The sequence below is a fragment of the Hylobates moloch genome, unplaced genomic scaffold (genome assembly GCF_009828535.3).
Source record: "Hylobates moloch isolate HMO894 unplaced genomic scaffold, HMol_V3 SCAFFOLD_14, whole genome shotgun sequence".
Classification (NCBI taxonomy): domain Eukaryota; kingdom Metazoa; phylum Chordata; class Mammalia; order Primates; family Hylobatidae; genus Hylobates; species Hylobates moloch.
In genome coordinates this window covers 45,170,435-45,189,830 of record NW_026652289.1, presented here as the reverse complement: position 1 = coordinate 45,189,830, position 19,396 = coordinate 45,170,435, and the positions used below count along the sequence as shown (strand labels likewise).

The following is a 19,396-nucleotide window of genomic DNA, read 5'->3' as shown; positions in this document are numbered from 1 at the left end:
TGGAAGTCCACAATCCTACCCACCCACTTTCCCATATTTACCCATCTTCACTCCTCTCCCACAACCACAGGTGCCCATGGCCCGAGCCAGCATCCTGTGGCTCATCGGAGAGTACTGTGAGCATGTCCCCAGGATTGCACCTGATGTCTTAAGAAAAATGGCCAAGTCATTCACAGCAGAGGAGGATATTGTCAAGCTGCAGGTTATCAACCTGGCAGCCAAGCTCTACCTGACCAACTCTAAACAGGTAAAGATTAAGAGATGACCCCCCCAGATACTCTGGTCCCCAGAAACTCCCTAGACGGTATTCTTTTGGCCCTCCCTAGGCAGGGCTGAACTCTAGCTCCTATTTTGGAAAAGAAGAATCAGGGAAGGTGGCTGGTCTGCCCACATAACCAATGCTACCCCAGTGCCCACAGCTATTCTGGGGACTCAAAGACCTCGTAGTGCTGGTGGTCACTGTTGAAGAGACTCTCCTATGAAGCTGTGACCTCCAGTCTGCTAGTACAAGAGTCCTGTCTGCCACCTTGGAACTCTGGGGCTGTGAAGAACCACAGTTGATTGGGATAAGGGAAGGGCCCAACAGTGGCAGGTACTGATGGGAGAACATGCATCCCAGATGTGGTCTGTGCTTCTTCCCAAAGCTTGACAATGCCTGGCCAGTCTGTGCCAAAGATAAGGGGGTGAGTCTCTGCTTGGGCTTGGGTGGTGCTGGTGGCCACTGTCATTCCCAAGGTGAAAGGTTATAAGAGATACATAGCCAAGGATGAGGCTCAACTAAGTTGTAGTATCAGGGTGTTCAGAGCCTCCTACCTGTCTCCTGAGATGGTTCCAGGAGATTCTCCTAAAATGAAGCATAATGTGCTGAGCTTTTCAAGGTGTCAGGGACATCAAACACCATGACAGTTTCCACACTCTCCCACTCAGTTAAGCGGGACAGGGATTGGCAAACTACTGCCCATAGGCTGAATTTGGCCTATTCCTGTTTTTGTAACAAAGTTTTGTTGGAACACAGCCCTGCTCATTCATTTACAAATTACCTATGGCTGCTTTTGTGCTACAACAGCAGGGTTAACTACTTGTAACAGACTGTATTGCCTACAAAGCCTAAAATAGTTATTCTCTGGCCCTTTTATAAAGACTCTGCCAATCCTTGAAGCAAAACATCTGGCTAGGTGGCTGGGGTCTACAGATTTATAGCAGGGATATCCCCTGGAGACTGTAGCATCCCTGCCACGTCCACTGTGCATGGGAGTCTTTGGATGGTGGCACTTGTCTTTTTCAGTGGCTTCTTTGATCCATTGTGGCCAGAGTGAGCCCCAGAGGCTCAAGCTGAGGTAGGCAGGGCCACCAAGTGCTGGGACCCTAATCAGGAGTCAGAAAGGACAGCAGCTACATGTGGAGACAACTGATCTGTATAATTAAATATGTTAGCCTTATCAAAAGTAACTTCCAAACCTTAGGTCTTCAGGTGGAAGGAGGAGAGACACTGGACCATGTGCCCTGACCTTGTTATCAGTGTTGTGGGCAAAGCAGATTGGAGAGAGAGAAGTTAGAGGGAGAGAGAGCACCATGGGGAAGTGTTCAATTGTTGAACAAATATTTGTGTACTTCCTTTGTTCAGGAGGGAGGAAGGAGCAAGTGGGAGGAATGTTTGAAAAGATGAAGCAGCCTGGGTGGGGAGCCACCCAGGTAGGTGGGAGTCCGACATGCTCAGCACTGAGCCAGAGTCCTAAACCCCAGGATGGTGAGGTTGGCATGTTTTCATAAGCCTGGGCCTGTCCGCATGGCATTTCCCCAAGTTGTTACTGTGAGCTACATGTGCATTTGTTCATTTATTTAACATATAGGCCTACTATTTGCCTGGTACTGTGCTGCGTCCTGGGGATATGACAATGAGTGAGACACATTTACAGGCCTCCAGATACTCACAGCCAAGTAGGAGAAACAGGACAAAAATAAACATTTTAAACACAGCAGTAAGAGCTGTCATCAGGGTTGGCACAGCGAGCTGTGGGTATATACAGCTGAACCCTCCCCTAGGAAGGACCCCTGTCAGGGCACCCAGAGTAGGCTGTTCAGGCAAATGGACATTCATCTCCAGGGCGCCCTTCACCTGAAAGTGAGTTTTTGCAGACCCCTTAGAATGGTTGATTCAATAAACATTTTTGTCCTCCCTTTCTTTCTCCTTTTTTCCCAGCCTGTTCTGGGAGTGGTAGAGAAGGGGGAGTCCTTGGTGTACTAGGAGGGAGGTGGTTTGGATGCAGACATGACCATGCTTACAAAATAGTAGTGATGCTTCCCATCCTGGGACCATGGGTGGCAATCTGCCCAGCTAAAAGGCCATAGTAATCTCAGTCATTCTCTCCAATTTGGACATGGCCCCACTGCATGCCAGATCCTGGCCCAGGATGAGGCCAAGGAAATGACCAAGATGAGGCCTCTGCCCTGCTATTGATCAGCAGATAATCAGATTCTAGACCAGAGGCCACAGAGGCATAACATGCAGGCTTAAGCAGGTGGTGGGGGAGCAGGGGATTGGTAGTCAAAGTGGCTATTACATCCACCTGGATATAGAACCTGGGGAAACTGCCTAGCAGGTTAGTTTGCTTTTATATGTCAGGTGAGATGTGTGGCAGGAGGGTCTGCCAGGGGCACAGTGGGATCTACAACCCTCCCATGTGACCGCCTTTACAGTGAATGGAAGATTCTGACAAATTTTGCAGAATTGCTTTTAAAAACGTAAACTTTTTTAATATTCTAAAGATAATACATGCTTGGCCGGGCGCGGTGGCTCACGCTTGTAATCCCAGCACTTTGGGAGGCCGAGGCGGGCGGATCACGAGGCCAGGAGATCGAGACCACGGTGAAACCCCGTCTCTACTAAAAAAATACAAAAAAATTAGCCGGGCGTGGTGGCGGGCGCCTGTAGTCCCAGCTACTCGGAGAGGCTGAGGCAGGAGAATGGCGTGAACCCGGGAGGCGGAGCTTGCAGTGAGCCGAGATTTTGCCACTGCACTCCAGCCTGGGTGACAAAGCGCAAACCCCCCTTACAAAAAAAAAAAAAAAAAAAAAAAAAAAGATAATACATGCTTATCATAGAACATTTGGAAAACTCAGAAAATTATAAATTTAAACTATTAATAAGTCCACCACTTAGAAGACCACCATTAATTTTATATTTCCTTATTTTTTATTCCTACATATAGTCATTCAGAAGTTGTACATTTGTCTATTGTCCAATATTTTAAACTTTTCTGCTTTTCAGTGCTTTCATATTTAATACTTTTTTTTTCCATTCACATTTCAATTAAAATTTTCACTTAGAATGTTCTCCAGGCTGGGTTCAGTGGCTCACACCTGTAATCCCAGCACTTTGGGAGCCCAAGGTGGTTGGGTCATTTGAGGTCATGAATTCAAGACGAGCCTGACCAACATGGCAAAACCCTGTCTCTACTAAAAGTACAAAAAAATTAGCTGGGTGTGGTGGTGTGCTGAAATCTCAGCTACTTGGGAGGTTGAGGCAGGAGAATTGCTTGAACCCAGGAGGTGGAGGTTACAGTGAGCTGAGATGGCACCACTGCACTCCAGCCTGGGCCACAGAGCAAGATCCATCTCAAAAATAAATAAAAATTAAAAAGAATTTTCTCAATTTTTTTCTACTTTCACATTTTTAAATGAATTGTATTAGTTTTCTGCTACATAATAAATTACTATAAATTTGGTGGCTTCAAGCAACACACGTTTATTTTCTCAGTGTCTATGGGTCGAGAATTCAGGTATGGCTTAGTTAGATCCTATGCAAGGCTACAATTGAGGTGTTAGCCAAGGCTGAGTTTTTATCTGGAGGCTGTACTGGGGAAAAGGTCCACTTCCAAGTCACATGGTGCCAGGATCCACTTCCTTGCAGTTGTAGGATTGTGGCCCTGGCTTCTTGCTGGCTGTCAGCTGGGGACTGCCCTTGCCTTCTAGAGGCCGTCCTTAGCTCATTGCCATATGGGCCTCCCAACACGGATGCTTAATTGCTCCAAAGTCACAAGGGAGAAAGTCTCCAGAGCCAGTCTGCTAGCAAGACCGTCTTCTTTTAATTTTTTAATTTTTATGGGTACATAGTAGGTGTATGTATTTATGGGGTACGTGAGATATTTTGATACAGGCATACAATGCATAACAATCATCAGGGAATGGGGTATCCATCCTCTCAAGCATTTATCTTTTCTTTGTGTTACAGACAATCAAATTACACTCTTTTAGTTATTTTTAAATGTATAATAAATTATTGTTGACTGTAGTCACCCTGTTGTGCTGTCAAATACTAGATCTTATGCATTCTATCTAACTATAATTTTGTACCCATTAACCATCCCCACTTCCCCCCACCCACTACCCTTCTCAGCCTCTGGTAACCATCATTCTACTCTCCAACTCCATGAGCTCAATTCTTTTAATTTTTAGCCCTCACAAGTGAGAACATGTGAAGTTTGTTTTTCTGTGCTTGGCTTATTTCACTTAAAATGGTGACCTCTAGTTCTATCCGTGTTGTTGCAAATGACAGGATCTCATTCTCTTTTATTCTTTTTTTATATTACTGCATTGTGCATATGTACCATATTTGCTTTATCCATTTGTTGATAGACACTTAAGTTGCTTTCAAATCTTGGCTATGGTGAACAGTGCTGCAATAAACGTAGGAGTGCAGATATCACTTCAGTATGTTGATTTCCTTACTTTTGGGTATATACATAGCATTGGGATTGCTGGATCATATGGTAGCACTATTTTTAGGTTTTTTGTTTGTTTGTTTGTTTGTTTGAGATGGAGTCTTGCACTGTCACCCAGGCTGGAGTGCAATGGCATGATCTCAGCTCACTGCAACCTCCGCCTCCCAGGTTCAAACGATTCTCCTGCCTCAGCCTCCCGAGTAGCTGGGATTACAGGCGCCTGCCACCAGGCCCGGATAAGTTTCATATTTTTAGTAGAGATGGGGTTTCACCATGTTGGCCAGGCTGGTCTCGAACTCCTGGCTGCAAGTGATCCACCCGACTTGGCCTCCCAAAGTGCTGGGATTACAGGCGTGAGCCACTGCACCTGGCCTATTTGTAGTGTTTTTTTTGTTTGTTTTGTTTTGTTTTTTTTTTTTGAGACGGTGTTTCACTCTTTTTTCCCAGGCTGGAGTGCAATGGCATGATCTCGGCTCACTGCAGCCTCCGCCTCCTGGGTGCAAGTGATTCTTCTGCCTCAGCCTCCCAAGTAGCTGGGATTACAGGTGCCTGCCACCACGCCCGGCTAATTTTTTGTATTTTTAGTAGAGACAGGGTTTCACCATGTTGGCCAGGATGGTCTTGATCTCTTGACCTCGTGATCTGCCCACCTCGGCCTCCCAAAGTGCTGGGATTACAGGCGTGAGCCACTGTGCCCGGCCTATGTTTAGTTTTTTAAGGAACCTCCAAACTGTTCTCCCTAGACATTCCCACTAACAGTGTACAAGGGTTGCCTTTTCTCCATGTTCTTGTCAGCATTTGTTATTGCCTATCTTTTGGATATAAGCCTACTTGGGGTGAGATGATATATCATTGTTTTTTTGTTTTGTTTTGTTTTTTGAGACGGAGTCTTGCTCTGTCACCCAGGCTGGAGTGTGCAGTGGTGCGATCTCGGCTCACTGCAACCTCTGCCTCTGTGGTTCAAGTGATTCTCCTGCCTCAGCCTCCTGAGTAGCTGGGACTACAGGCGTGCGCCACCACGCCCGGTTAATTTCTGTACTTTTAATAAAGATGGGGTTTCGCCATGTTGGTCAGGCTGGTCTCAACTCCTGACCTCAGGTGAACCGCCTGCCTCAGCCTCCCAAAGTACTGGGATTACAGGCATAAGCCACCGTGCCTGGCCTTTCATTGTAGTTTTGATTTGCATTTCCCTGATGCTCAATGATGTTGATCACCTTTTCATATACGTGTTTGCTATCTGTATGTCTTCTTTTGAGAAACGTCTATTCAGATCTTTTGCCCATTTTAAAATTGGATTATTGAATTTTTTTTCCTATTGAGTTGTTTGATCTCCTTACATATTCTGGTTATTAATCCCTTGTCAGATGGGTAGTTTGCAAATTTTTTTCTCCTATTCTGTGGCTTGTCTCTTTGTTGATTCCTTTGCTGTGCAGAACCTTTGTAACTTGATGTGATCCCATTTGTCTACTTTTGCTTTGGTTGCCCGTGCTTGTGGGGTATTACTCAAGAGATCTTTGCCCAGTACAATGTCCTGGAGAATTTCTCTAATGTTTTCTTTTAGTAGTTTCATAGTTTGAAGTGTTAGATTTAAGTTTTTAATCCATTATGACTTGATGTTTGCATATGGTGAGAGATAGGGGTCTGGTTTTATTCTTCTGCATATGGATGTCCCGTTTTCCCAGCACCGTTTATTGAAGAGACTCTCCTTTCCCTAATGTATGTTCTTGATACCTTTGTCAAAAATGAATTCACGGCCAGGCGTGGTGGCTCATGCCTGTAATCCCAGCATCTTGGGAGGCCAAGGCTGGTGGATCACTTGAAGTCAGGAGTTCAAGACCAGCCTGGCCAACATGGTGAAACCCCATCTCTACTAAAAATACAAAAATTAGCTGGGTGTGGTGGCAGGTGCCTGTAATCCCAGCTACTCGGGAGGCTGAGGCAGGAGAATCGCTTGAACCTGGGAGGCGGAGGTTGCAGTGAGCCAAGATCGCACCATTGCACTCCAGCCTGGGGGACAAGAGCGAGACTTCATCTTCATCCCCCCTCTCCCAAAAAAAAAAAATTAAAGTTTAACTGATTTTTTCTTCTTTTTTTTTTTGAGACAGAGTTCTCACTCTGTTGCCCGGGCTCTGGACTGCAGTGACGCGATCTCCGCTCACTGCAACCTCTGCCTCCTGGGTTCAAGCAATTCTCCTGCCTCAGCCTCCCGAGTAGCTGGGATTACAGGCATGCACCACCATGCCCAGCTAATTTTGTATTCTTAGTAGAGACAGGATTTCCCCATGTTGGTCAGACTGGTCTTGAACTCCTGACCTCAGGTATTCTGCCTGCCTCGGCCTCCCAAAGTGCTAGGATTACAGGTGTGAGCCACTGCGCCCGGCCAATGCTGATTTTTTTTGAGATGGAGTCTCGCTCTGTCGCCAGGCTGGAGTGCAGTGGCGCCATCTTGGGTCACTGTAACCTTCACCTCCCGGGTTCAAGCGATTCTCCTGCCTCAGCCTCCTGAGTAGCTGGGACTACAGGTGTGCACCACCACATCCAGCTAATTTTTGTATTTTTAGTAGAGACAGGATTTCACCATGTTGGCCACGATGGTCTTAATCTCTAGATCTCACGATCCACCTGCCTCGGCTTCCCGAAGTGCTGGGATTACAGGCATCAGCCACTGCACCCGGCCAATGCTACTGATTCTTACGTGGATTTTGTATCCTGCAACTTCACTGAATTTGTTTATTAGTTCTATTAGTTTTTTGGTGGAGTCCTTAGATTTTTTAAATATAAGATCATATCATCTGCAAACAAGGATAATTTGAATTCTTTTCCAGTTTGGATACCCTTTATTTCTTTCTCCTGTCTGATTGCTCTAGCTAGAACTTCCAGTACAGAGTCTTCTTAATAAAACATAATCATAGGATCATATATAGTCATATACCACCTTTGCCATATCCTGTTGGTTGGAAGCAAGTCTCAGGTTTTGCCCATATCCAAGGTGAGGGATTGCACAAAGGCATGAACACCAGGAGGCAGCTACTGGTGGGGAAGACCTTAGAATCTGTTTGCCACATCTATCTAGAGCTTAAACTTACTCATGTGTAATGTGTGAATTGAGGATGTATTTCAATTTTTTTTTAATAGCCAGTTTTCTAAGCATGATTAGCAGGCAGCTGCAAGGTAGCATGTACGTTGGCATAGGTTATGGAAAGGGAGTCAGTGTTTCCCGCTTAAAATTCCTCCCTGACAACTGGAGCCTGTTGGTGAGGGGGAGCCTTGTTCTGTTCTTGGCATACTGGAGTGTATCTCAGAGGCCTTCTTGAACAGCCTGTAATTCCTGCACATCCTGGCTAGATGAGATGGGGGTCTTGGTGGTGCACACAGGATGCCACAATCCACAGGGAATGGCCCCTTGGGGTGGAGAAGGGTAATGAATTATTATAGGCAAATCCTGCAGTGTTGAGGTGGTGGGCCAGCCCCTTCTTGTGTTGGTTGTTAACATTCAGTTAAGGCTGTGGACAGATGGATCCAAATACCAAACAGTTCTTTCTAGAACTAGGCAAGGACTTGAAGGAGGGAGTCTGTGATCAGCCAGCTGGGAAATCTGTGGAGGAAGACATTGTCCAAACCAAAAGAGGGATCAGCAGCCTCTTGATAATCCACCATGTTGGTAAGGGCATCCACTAGCCCTGGCCATTTAGATGGTGTCTGGCCAAGAGGGGCAGGTTGGTGATGAAATCTGTTGTGATGGCATCTTATTTTCATATTTTTAAGTCTATTCTATTAGGGGTGCATGGGATTGGGATTGCTTATCTGTGACTATAACAGTATCGGAGGTGCTGCTTTGCTGGAAGGGACTGAGCTGAAGAGGGCCTGTGGGCCAGATTGGAGGTAGGAATGTGGAATCACAGTGGCTCTCTAGAGTGGTGTGGGGCAATTCTGCCATAGCAGCTACTCCGACTCTGGGTCAGCATCTGAGGGGCTTTGCCCCTTATGGACATCTGCTTGATGTCCCTGCCAGATTAGCTGGGTTAACCATGTCCAAGGCTGCATGTAACAGTATGTCACCATAAACCTCAGGAAGAAGAGAGTCAGTTCCAGGCTCCCTCCTGCCGGCCCCTGATGCCCTTGGGCATTCTGGTTGTTGACTACTTGGTGGTTTTGATCTTGGTCACAAGCAATGGAAACATGGAGACCTGGGCCAGAGCAGGCTCCTTATGTCAGCAGGTAGGCAGTGAAGGGAAGCAGATGGGGTGCAGCTCCAGCAGATGCAGGCCTAGGTGCAGTACTGATGGGTTCCTTGGCCTGGGAAAAGCCCCTTAATGATCCTGCTTCTTTTCTGTAAAATGGGGGCAATAATGCCTACCTCTCAGAAGGCTTGGGGAGATTAGATGAGCTAGTGTGGAGCACCTAGCACAGAGTTGGTGCCAGAAGGCACTTGATAAGTGATGGCTGCTACCACTGTTGCCATGTTAAGGCAGGTTAGATTAGGCCAAGATCATGGCAGAAATGGAGAGATTTTACGTCTGCAGTTGTAGCTTCCCTGACTGCAGACTGTGAACCCTACATGACCTTGGCAAATGCATGGGCAGCTGCAGTTTGCCTTGATGTCATTAGAAGCTTCCAGGGAAGGATAAAGACCTCTGAGACCCCTGGGCTGCTCAGAATCTACTAAGTGGGTGGATAGGGCATGAGGGTGGCCCCTGCCAAAGGGACCCCTGTTTATCCGCCCTGTCTTTTTGTTGTCTAATTCCCCCTGGGTGGTGGAGCCTGGAAACTGAGGTCCAGCAGAGCATTCCAGACTTCCACATACCCTGCTGCCCTGGAGTAAAGAGGCTGGACAGGCCTGGAGTGGTAGGGACCACAAACCTAGGGAAGAATGGAGTCCAGAGCCAGGAGTGAGGAAAGTCCAAAAGGAAAACCTCTTTTGTTGGCCCAAGGCCAGTTGTCAAAGTTGGGATCATCAGGAAGCATGGCCAGAGAGATGAGAGAAAATTCTGAGCCCTGAACAAGGGCAGGTGAGGAGGGACAGCTGGGTGGAAGCAGCCGGTCCTAAGCAGGGAGAGGAGACGTTCTGCCTGCAAGTGTCGGCTTAAAGAATCTGTTTCTGAGCCTCCTGTGTCCCCACTCCCCCATCAGCTGACCCACCTCTTCCTGTTCCTCCAGACCAAGCTGCTGACCCAGTATGTGCTGAGTCTGGCCAAATATGACCAGAACTATGATATTCGCGACCGGGCGCGCTTCACCCGGCAGCTCATCGTCCCTTCTGAGCAGGGTGGGGCCCTCAGCCGCCATGCCAAGAAGCTCTTCCTGGCACCCAAACCAGCTCCAGTCTTGGAGTCATCCTTCAAAGGTGGGACCTGAAATCAAGGGTAACCTTCCTAGGGGAATGGAAAGGAACTGGCCAGAGTCTCTGCCCCAGACATTCCTGAGGCCCCTAGCCAGGCACCAGGCTTCTTTGGGCAGTCCTACTCCCTGGCTCACTCCTTTTGTCCCTCCTGTGGCACCAGGAATTACTCTTTCACCTGCCCACAACCACTGCCAGCATCATCTCACCTGAGGGTCTGCCTTCCCGGCCAGGATGGACTCCTGCCTCCTCTCCTCTCAGGCTCCCTTTTCCATCTCCCTCCCTGAGCAGACACTAGGCTTTGGAATACATACCAAGATCTTAAATACCAAGGACCCAGGAAGGCAGAAAGCAAAACAACACACAAAGGAGAGGTGTATATTTTTATAAAGGTCCTGAGAAAGCAGTTGCCTGCATTCTGTGAGCTTAGTCACTACAGTCAGTTCAAATCCCAGGCCCCACGGCTTCAGCCTTGCCTCTGTTCCTGGGCTTGGCCCTTAAGGCCTCTTTTCCCAAGACAAGGGCCCTGAGATGGGCCTGGGAGGAAAGGGTCCTCCCGCTGCCTCTCTGGACCCCAGGAGTGGAAGCCAGGAACCTACACAGAAGAGAGCCTCCTTCACAAAGCTCAGTTCTTCTGGGTATCCTTTCGTTCTTTTTCTCTTCCCTGGACCTCACGAATGGGGAGATTCTGAGGGTGGGCATAGCTTTGAAATTCTCCCAGGAAGAAGGCAACAGTCCCTTTCTCCCCGACACCATCCTCACTCACAGGCCTGTGCTGCCCTCCTCCAGCGGTGCCTCACCTCTGACCCGGACTTCCACACACTCATGCTCTGACTGTTCATCCCTCCCCGCTGAGTCCAGAGCCTGACTAGACGTGCTTCCTGAGCAGACAGGCGGGCAGCATCTGTGGGCCCAGAGTCTCCTCCTGCCCACCTCTGTAGGCTGCCTTTCCCTGGCCCTCAGTCCCTGCTCTGGCCTGGCCGGACAGCCTTTTCTTCCAGCAAGTGGGCCTAAAGGTGCAGTCAGGGTGGAAGAGCCATTAGGGCACACATCCATCTCCTTCCCCTACCCACCTGGGAAGACCCAACCAGAATCACCACCCAGCCCCACCTGGGAAACAGCTCTCAGAGCTTTCCCTCACTGCTGCTACCTGCCTGACCTCTAAACCTATCCCTAGACCGGGACCACTTCCAGCTGGGCTCACTGTCCCACCTGCTCAATGCCAAGGCCACAGGCTACCAGGAGCTCCCAGACTGGCCGGAGGAAGCCCCAGACCCATCTGTGCGCAACGTGGAGGTCAGTGGGATGGAGGGTTGAAGTGTGTGTGTGTGTGTGTGTGTGTGTGTGTGTGTGTGTGTGTGTTGTGTGTGTGTGTGTGGTGTGTGTGTGTGTGTGTTGGTGGGGGCAGACAGAAGGGATCCCTGGCAGTGCCGGCCCAGCCCTCCTAACACCCTCCCCCACACAAACAGGAAGAAGATCTCTCCCTTATTGAGACTCACGTGGGCCTGTTGGGCGAATACACTGAGGTCCCACCTTCGTGTGCCGTGTGCTATCTCCCCTGCCCTGTCTGTGTCCCTCTGCTTCCCCTCTGTGCTGTGCTCCTGGGCCTTTCCATACTGTTTCCACCTTGGTTTGGCAGTGCCCCTCTGTGAGCAGCATTCCTCCCCTCCATGGACAGTGCCCCTTTATTCCTCCTCTGTTATTCCCTTTGTGGGACAGACCAGGTAGGGCCTCATGAAGAGGTGGAATAAAGGGTAAGGGCTTGTGCCTGCCTTCCTTCTCCCCAACCATGATGAAATGACCCTGCACCCTACCCCCATCTCCAGGTACCTGAATGGACCAAGTGCTCAAATCGGGAGAAGAGAAAGGAGAAGGAAAAACCCTTCTACTCGGACTCTGAGGGGGAGTCAGGCCCCACAGAGTCCGCAGACAGTGGTGAGCATATGGCAGAGCTGGGGTCCTCTGTGCTCCGCCCGTGCATCTGAGTGACTGACTATATGAGGGGTGTATGTATATGGTCGTGTGTCTAGGGATGTGCGCCTGCTTGTGAATTCTGTTTGAGCACCTGAGGGATTCATGTTCCACATGTGTGTGCTTGTGCAGGTTTCTATCCATGGAGTCTATCTGTGTTTCTGTCAGTTCAGCTTGCATGTAGGGCTGGGGGCAGATCAGAGAGGTTTGAGGGTTCAGTACTGAATGTGAAGGTGGAACCCAGGTGTCTGCTCCAGACCGAAGGAGGCCTGCACATGAGGGAGGAGGCCTCATATTGTTCCTCCACAGACCCTGAGTCTGAGAGTGAATCGGACAGTAAGAGCAGCAGCGAGAGCGGCTCTGGGGAGTCCAGCAGTGAGTCCGACAATGAAGACCAGGATGAGGATGAGGAGAAAGGGAGAGGCAGTGAGAGGTGAGAAGGGAGCTAGCCAGATGGCTGGTGGGGTTCAGGGGGCTTTCCTGGAAAGAAGGGCTAGCAGTGAGCTTTAGCCAGTCTCCTAAGAGCCCGAGCCCCTCGTGAGCTGGCTGGGGCTGTCAGCTCACGTGACGACTACTTTGGCTGGCTGCAGGAGATCTCTGAGGCCTCATGGGCTGGTTTAGAGAAGCAACCAGGGGCCTGGAGCCTGAGCTGGCACAAGCTGGCTTCAAGCTCTCATGGGGTCCCTGCTATAGGACCTCAGGTGTGAACCCTCCTGGCCCAGGCTCCCCACTCCACTCCAGCTTTTCAGCATTTCTCCTGCTTCTGTGAAGCAAGGAGGGAGTGTCCAGGCCAGGCCTGAGCCCACCTTTCCCACTCTCCTTCAGTGAACAGAGTGAGGAGGATGGTAAGAGGAAGACAAAGAAGAAGGTGCCAGAGGGAAAAGGAGAAGCGTCATCCTCTGATGAGGGCAGCGATTCCAGCAGTAGCTCATCAGAGTCCGAGATGACATCGGAGTCCGAGGAGGAGCAGTTGGAACCTGCCTCCTGGAGAAGGAAAACAGTGAGAGCCTTGGGGCAGAGTCAGGGTGTGCTCATGGGCCAGGGCCCTCCCCAACCTCTGGGCCAGGCCCAGACATCTGTCTCCCTACCATCCAGAACATGACATCTTCTACTCAACCCAGAACATGCCAAGGTGCTCCCCTTCCCCACACCCACATCGCATTTTTCTCTTTCAGCCTTCCAGCAGCAAAAGCGCCCCTGCAGCCAAGGAGATCTCCCTACTTGATCTAGAGGACTGTGAGTTTGGGTGGTAAAAGTCACAGGGGAAAGGAGGCCTGGGGAGCATGAATTAGAACGGCCCATAGGGACTCTGGATTGGGTTCCTCAGGTCTTGTGGGAGCAGGGGAGCAAACAGAACATATCTTCAGGCCTGAGAGGGCAGCAGGGCTGACCTCCCCAGGTCTGGGGTTGAGGTCTAGGGATGGGTATTTTGCCAGAGCCTCCAGGCAGCCATGTGCCCCCGCTGTCCATGGTGCTGAAATGCGTGCTCCTTGATCCCTAGGCTCCCTGCTCAACCCAAGCCACCTCCACTTTGCCTCCTCATAGTCTTATCTACTCCCACAGTCACCCCTCCCAGTGTCCAGCCTGTGTCTCCCCCAGCAATTGTGTCTACCAGTCTGGCTGCTGACCTGGAGGGCCTGACACTCACAGACTCCACCCTGGTACCGTCGGTGAGTGGGATGGAGGAGGGGACTGGGCTGGGGCAGGGACACATCCCTGTGCTGCATCCTATGGTGTGGATGTGTGTGGGGGGTGGGTGTGATGGAGGATCTGATAGCTTTGAGTCCCAGTTGCTGGATGGCCCTAGGGGACAATGCTGGGACAGGCTCTCTCCGTCTTGCTCAGTTCTGTCCTTCCTTACCCCTCCACTCTAGCTTCTGAGTCCAGTGTCGGGTGTTGTGCGGCAGGAGCTGCTGCACCGGGTAGCTGGCGAGGGGCTGGCTGTGGACTACACCTTCAGCCGCCAACCTTTCTCCGGGGACCCTCACATGGTGTCTGTGCACATCCACTTCTCCAACAGCTCTGATACCCCCATCAAGGGCCTGCATGTGGGCACTCCCAAACTGCCTGCTGGCATCAGCATCCAAGAATTTCCCGAAATTGGTGCGAAGGGCTTTGGATGGGGTGGAGGAGGAGGCTCCTGGGCAGAGTCAGTCTTTCTGTGGTTGCTGATACCCTCCTTGTGCCAGGCCAGGGGCCAAGCTATAGGGGCACAGAGATAGCATCTAACATGATCAACACTCTGGTGGACAAGACAGACTATGAAATAAGCAAGTTCATATCAGGGCGGGAGGTGCTTGCAGCAGCAGATTTGGCCCTTGGTTGTTTCAGGACTAACTTAAATGTGGTGAGGGTGAGTGGGGTAAAGGGTGCTTAGAGTTCAGGAGGAAACCAGGAACAGTCTCTAGGAGCCAAGAAAGCCAAGATTCTGTAGAGGGCTGGTCAGCTGTGACAGTGGAGGGGAGAGCAGGGCTAGGCTGGGTTCTAGACCTATCAGGTGATGGTGGCCCTCCCTCTCCCCTTCACTGCCTTATACCACTTCAGAGTCCCTGGCACCTGGAGAATCTGCCACTGCTGTAATGGGCATTAATTTCTGTGACTCAACCCAGGCAGCCAACTTCCAGCTGTGGTATGTGCCCAACTCGAGGTGGGGGTGAGAGGATGGGCTGGAAAGGGACAGGGTAACAATGAACTGGAAATGGAGGTGGTGCTTAGTGGGGATACATCATGATTGGGTGGGTCTGGAAGCCATCTCAGGCCCTCATTCCTGACCTCACTCTGTCACTGCCTCCAAGCTGTGCCTCTACACAGGGTGGGAGGTGAGGGGAGAGATGACGGCCTTAATTCTTCTCCCTCTGTTTCCTCCCACCCTTCCCAGCACCCAGACCCGACAGTTCTACGTCTCCATTCAGCCACCTGTTGGGGAGCTGATGGCCCCTGTGTTCATGAGTGAAAATGAGTTTAAGAAGGAACAGGGTGAGTGCTCCCTGGGAGTGGGCAGAGAGGGAAGTATAGAAGCTGACTCCAGAACGTCCAGCTTGGATGGTAGGGAGAATGGTGTGTCCTTCATCTAGACCAGGGGTCAGCAAACTTTTTCTGTAATGGGCCAAAGATAAATGTTTTAGGCGTTGAGAATCATGTGGTCTCTGTTGCAGTTACAACACGACTGTGGCTGTTGAAACATAGAAACATCCACAGACAGTATGTAAATGAATGAGTATGGCTGTGTTCCAAGAAATTTCCATTTATATTTATAGATAATGAAGTTTAAATTTCATGTAATTTTCATGTGTCATGAAATATTAATCTTTTGATTGCTCCCCCAACACTTAAAAAATATTAAAAACATTGTGGGCCATATAGTTGGTGGACTGGATTTTGTCTGGAGGCTGTAATTTGCAAAACCTCTGGCCCAGAAGAAAAAGAGTGGCTTGGGCAAGGGAGGAGGGAAGATCACGGTTAGTTTTGGATAAGCTGATTTTGAAATGCATTTGGGAAATTCAGGAGGAGCTATTTAGCATGCAACTGAAAATATGGGTCTATGCCCAGGAAACACTTTGAAGCTGGAGTCATGAGCATATAGGTGGTAATGGAAGCTGTGAATATGAATGAGATCACTCTGGGAGGTGGGAGAAAATAGGAAGGCCAAGGACAGAACCTTGGGGGAAAACCTGAATTCTGCAGAAGACAGAGGAGGGGAGGGATAAGAGAAGGAGCACAGGGAGAGGTGGGAGGAGAACCAGGAGAGACAACAAGGCAGAAGGTGTCTGCAAACCACAGTTACCGAAGACCTTCAGAGTCAGCATATAAAAGGCTACTGCCAACCTGAGGGAGAGAGGGTCATTGCTAAAGGAGGGACAGAGGCCAATTGGCAGTGGGTTGAGGGAGACCACGGCTCAAGTAAATGCAGTCCTCTTTGGAGGACTTTAGCCATGAATGAGGAGGGAGACAGGGCATTGGCACGATGAAGGATCTCGCTTCTGGAAAGGATTTTTTGGAGACGGGGACACTTGAACATGAACAGATTGAAGGAACAAAGACAAGAAAATGTTATTAGTCAGGAATGAAGGGGATGGAAGAAACGGAGAGGGATGTCAGTTTCTAAAAGGAGGTGAAGAATGGGGGAAGCAGTGGAGGGAGGAAAGAGGCTGAAGAGAAGACTGCTGGTGTGCAGGAGGGCAGATGGAGGAGCTCCCATGGGGGGCCTAGATCATGTGAGTGGAGAGAAGTCAGCCCTGCAGAATGGGGAGTACTGGGGGGTGCTGTGAGGGTTTGGGGGCTTCAGGAACTCTGGCTAGGTCTGGAGCTGCTGCTGCAGAAGTACAATTAAAAATGTACCTGTGAATGCTGCATGTGACTACTGGATTCTGGCTGAGAGATCACAGCAGCCATCTGTGATCTTTTTGTGAGGGCTTAGCCTCCAGGAGCTGAGTGGGAGTTGAATGTGGGTTGGAGGGCCCCCAAGAAAGATCAAAGGGTGTGAGGTTCAGGATGGGCGAACTTCTTAAGAACTGACTGGCCACTCTCAAGGGGCTGGTAGCCCAGATGTCTGATGGAGGAAGCGCCAAATCAGTCTTTGGTAACAACATGGATAAAGGCCTGGGTGGGAGGGGTAGAGAGGCTGACAAAGGGTTCCTGAGGGAGGGCCCAGTCTGAGAGGGAAGTTCCCTCTCCCCAAGACTGATGATTTAAATTCTGACCTGCCCTTTGCATGATACCTTCCCAGCCTGGGAGAACTTGATGCTCAGTAAGCAGACCCAGGTGCTGGCCTCTGTACCCACCACGGCCTCTGCCCTCATCGTGACCTCTACCCCCAGGAAAGCTGATGGGCATGAATGAGATCACAGAGAAGCTCATGCTGCCAGACACCTGTCAGAGTGACCACATCGTGGTGCAGAAAGTGACTGCCACTGCCAACCTGGGTCGTGTTCCTTGTGGGACATCTGATGAGTACAGGTACTAGGCCACCAGTAGAGGGGAAATGATGAGCATGGGGGCCCTGGTTTGAAGGAGGAGCCCCAGGCGCTGATCCCCTTCCAAACACAGTCACCCTTAGCAGCTCTTCCCCACCCCTTCTACTCCCACCTCAGGTTTGCAGGGAGGACACTGACTGGTGGAAGCCTCGTTCTGCTGACCCTGGATGCCCGGCCAGCTGGAGCTGCCCAGCTGACCGTCAACAGCGAGAAAATGGTGATTGGCACCATGCTGGTAAAGGATGTGATACAGGCTCTGACCCAGTGACTTCCAGATGCTGTGGAAGACCTCTTTGGCTCCCATCTATACCTCCCCATGACATCTGGGCTGTCAGTCCCTCTCATCTTTCTCTCTCTCTCATCATCCTCCTCATGCCAGATAGCATTCAGGGTGTCCTCTCTCCCTCTGGAGAACCAACCCTCCCCTAATCCCCTCCCCATGGGTTCCTTAGTGATCTGTGCAGAGGGAGATGGCAGCCACTCCCTTCAGTCCTTCCAGATTTCTGTAGCTATTTATGTAGCAGGCTCAATAAAATGTCTTCTCTCTAGCTGCTGGCTCACCTTTCCTTCTAGGGGTTTGTCAGGAACAACTCTCGTTGAATCCCCAAGGTGACCATCTCTGGGTCAGGATGCCTAGGAGTCTGTAGGCATCTTTGTGAAAGAGACATCTGGGCTGGGATGGGAAGGCAGAGCTGGAAGAGCACCTTGGTCCTTTTTATAGCCTCTGCAAAAACAAGTCCTCTTCAATGGCTGGCAGACTCCCTTAGTTCTTCTTATGGTCCCTTGGGAAGGAAGGACTCATAACATGGGGACTTCCCCAAACACAGGTGCTTAGTTCAACATATGTCAATTACTTCCAGTTAGGGGGCCTGGAGGCCCCACCTGACTGGGGTACTGACCCACTGGTCATCTTAGTGGAAGAATAGAAGATGTATAACTGTACTTTTCAAACCACTTTGTGGCAAGTCACCTGGGGATCCTATCACACGCAGATTCTATTAGTAGGTCTAGGGTGGGGTCTGAAATTCTGCATTTTTTTTTTTTTTAAGTGAAAGCAGCCAGGTGTGGTGGCTCACACCTGTAATCCCAGCACTTTGGGAGGCCGAGGTGGGCCAATCACGAGGTCAAGACCAACCTGGCCAACATGGTGAAATCCCGTCTCTACTAAAGACACAAAAAATTAGCTGGGCATGGTGGTGCGCACCTGTAATCCCAGCTACTTGGGAGGCTGAGGCAGGAGAATCGCTTGAACCCAGGAGGCAGAGGTTGCAGTGAGCTGAGATCATGCCATTACACTCTAGCCTGGACGACAGGGTGAGACTCTGTCTCAAATAATAATAATATAAATAATAATAATAATAATAATAATAATGTGAAAGCAAGTTTATTAAGAAACAACAGAATGGCGACTCCATAGGCAGAGCAGCAGATTCTGTATTTGTAATAAGACACCAGCATCTGCTTACACCTGGAACAAACCTGGTGGGTGCAGTGGAGGTCAGGGCTCTCCCTGACACCTTTTCTGGTGAAGAAAGAGGCTGAGTGAGCAGTGGTTCTAAAACGTATAAAAGGTGTTCCATTAGGATGTGTTCTGTACCCTCCCACCCCCTGCAAAGTCTATGATCAAATAAGTTTAGGAATCTTGGATTTAAGTGAAATAAGTTCATTTCCCACAGGTCTTCCTCAGAACTTTTACTATGCCAATGTACACTGTGACCACCTCTCAGCCTTCAGTGTTACTCAAACTTGGTTTTGATTTTTGAACACTTTCCTCACAACATCTTGATTGAGTGGGTTACAAGGAACACACTCCAGTTAGTTTGAGATGTTGTACCTCAGCCTCTGATCCTCTGTGACCAAGACTTTAGGCCCTTGGCCATACTGTCCCACAGCCCTGCCACTTAGGCATCCCTCAGCATGTCTGTTCATGGGTAAGATGGGGTGAAGCAGGTGTGGCTGTCCTCTCACAGAAGGAGAACAAAGACAGTGCCAGGGGACAGCCCTGCCTCTGGCTCCAGGGACTTGCTGGGCACTGTGACACTAGAGAGCTGCTGGAGTTGCTGCTTCCCTGAGAGCCTGGGGCCCCAAAGTCTCCCTGGGATCACTGTTTTTGTCACTGCAGATTCTGAGATGGTCCTCCAGTCAAAAGTAAGATTCAGTCTTACTTTTGCCTCTGAATCAGCACTACCCACAGCACTGACAGAGGGTGAGGGTGATTTTCTAAGAAATTTGAAAAAGGACCATCAGAGAATCCCTTATCCACCTTTATTCTATATCAAAAGCCCCAGAGTAGAGCTGGGCATGTGTCTGTGGTCCCAGCTACTCAGAAGGCTGAGACTGGAGAACTGCTTGAGGCCAGGAGTTCAGGGCTGTATTGCACTATTATTACACCT

General features: G+C 49.8%; 1 protein-coding gene across 4 annotated transcripts in view; it reads left to right on the top strand.

Annotated features, from left to right (window-relative positions):
• Positions 1-17,551, top strand: part of AP3B2 (adaptor related protein complex 3 subunit beta 2) — a 51,583-nt gene extending 34,032 nt beyond the window's left edge. The window contains exons 14-26 of one of the 4 annotated variants that reach the window (XM_032174339.2): positions 71-247; positions 9,879-10,065; positions 11,237-11,355; positions 11,886-11,994; positions 12,340-12,463; positions 12,856-13,030; positions 13,206-13,266; positions 13,594-13,700; positions 13,905-14,133; positions 14,575-14,659; positions 14,909-15,006; positions 16,848-16,986; positions 17,121-17,551. In XM_032174339.2, the coding sequence (XP_032030230.1) occupies positions 71-247; positions 9,879-10,065; positions 11,237-11,355; positions 11,886-11,994; positions 12,340-12,463; positions 12,856-13,030; positions 13,206-13,266; positions 13,594-13,700; positions 13,905-14,133; positions 14,575-14,659; positions 14,909-15,006; positions 16,848-16,986; positions 17,121-17,271 (1,761 nt within the window). In that variant the 3' untranslated portion in view covers positions 17,272-17,551. Of the gene's footprint in view, positions 1-70; positions 248-9,878; positions 10,066-11,236; positions 11,356-11,885; positions 11,995-12,339; positions 12,464-12,855; positions 13,031-13,205; positions 13,267-13,531; positions 13,701-13,904; positions 14,134-14,574; positions 14,660-14,908; positions 15,007-16,847; positions 16,987-17,120 lie in introns of those variants that run through there. The other 3 variants (XM_032174340.2, XM_058427647.1, XM_032174341.2) reach the window with 3 other exon arrangements.
• The last annotated feature ends 1,845 nt before the right edge of the window (positions 17,552-19,396 follow it).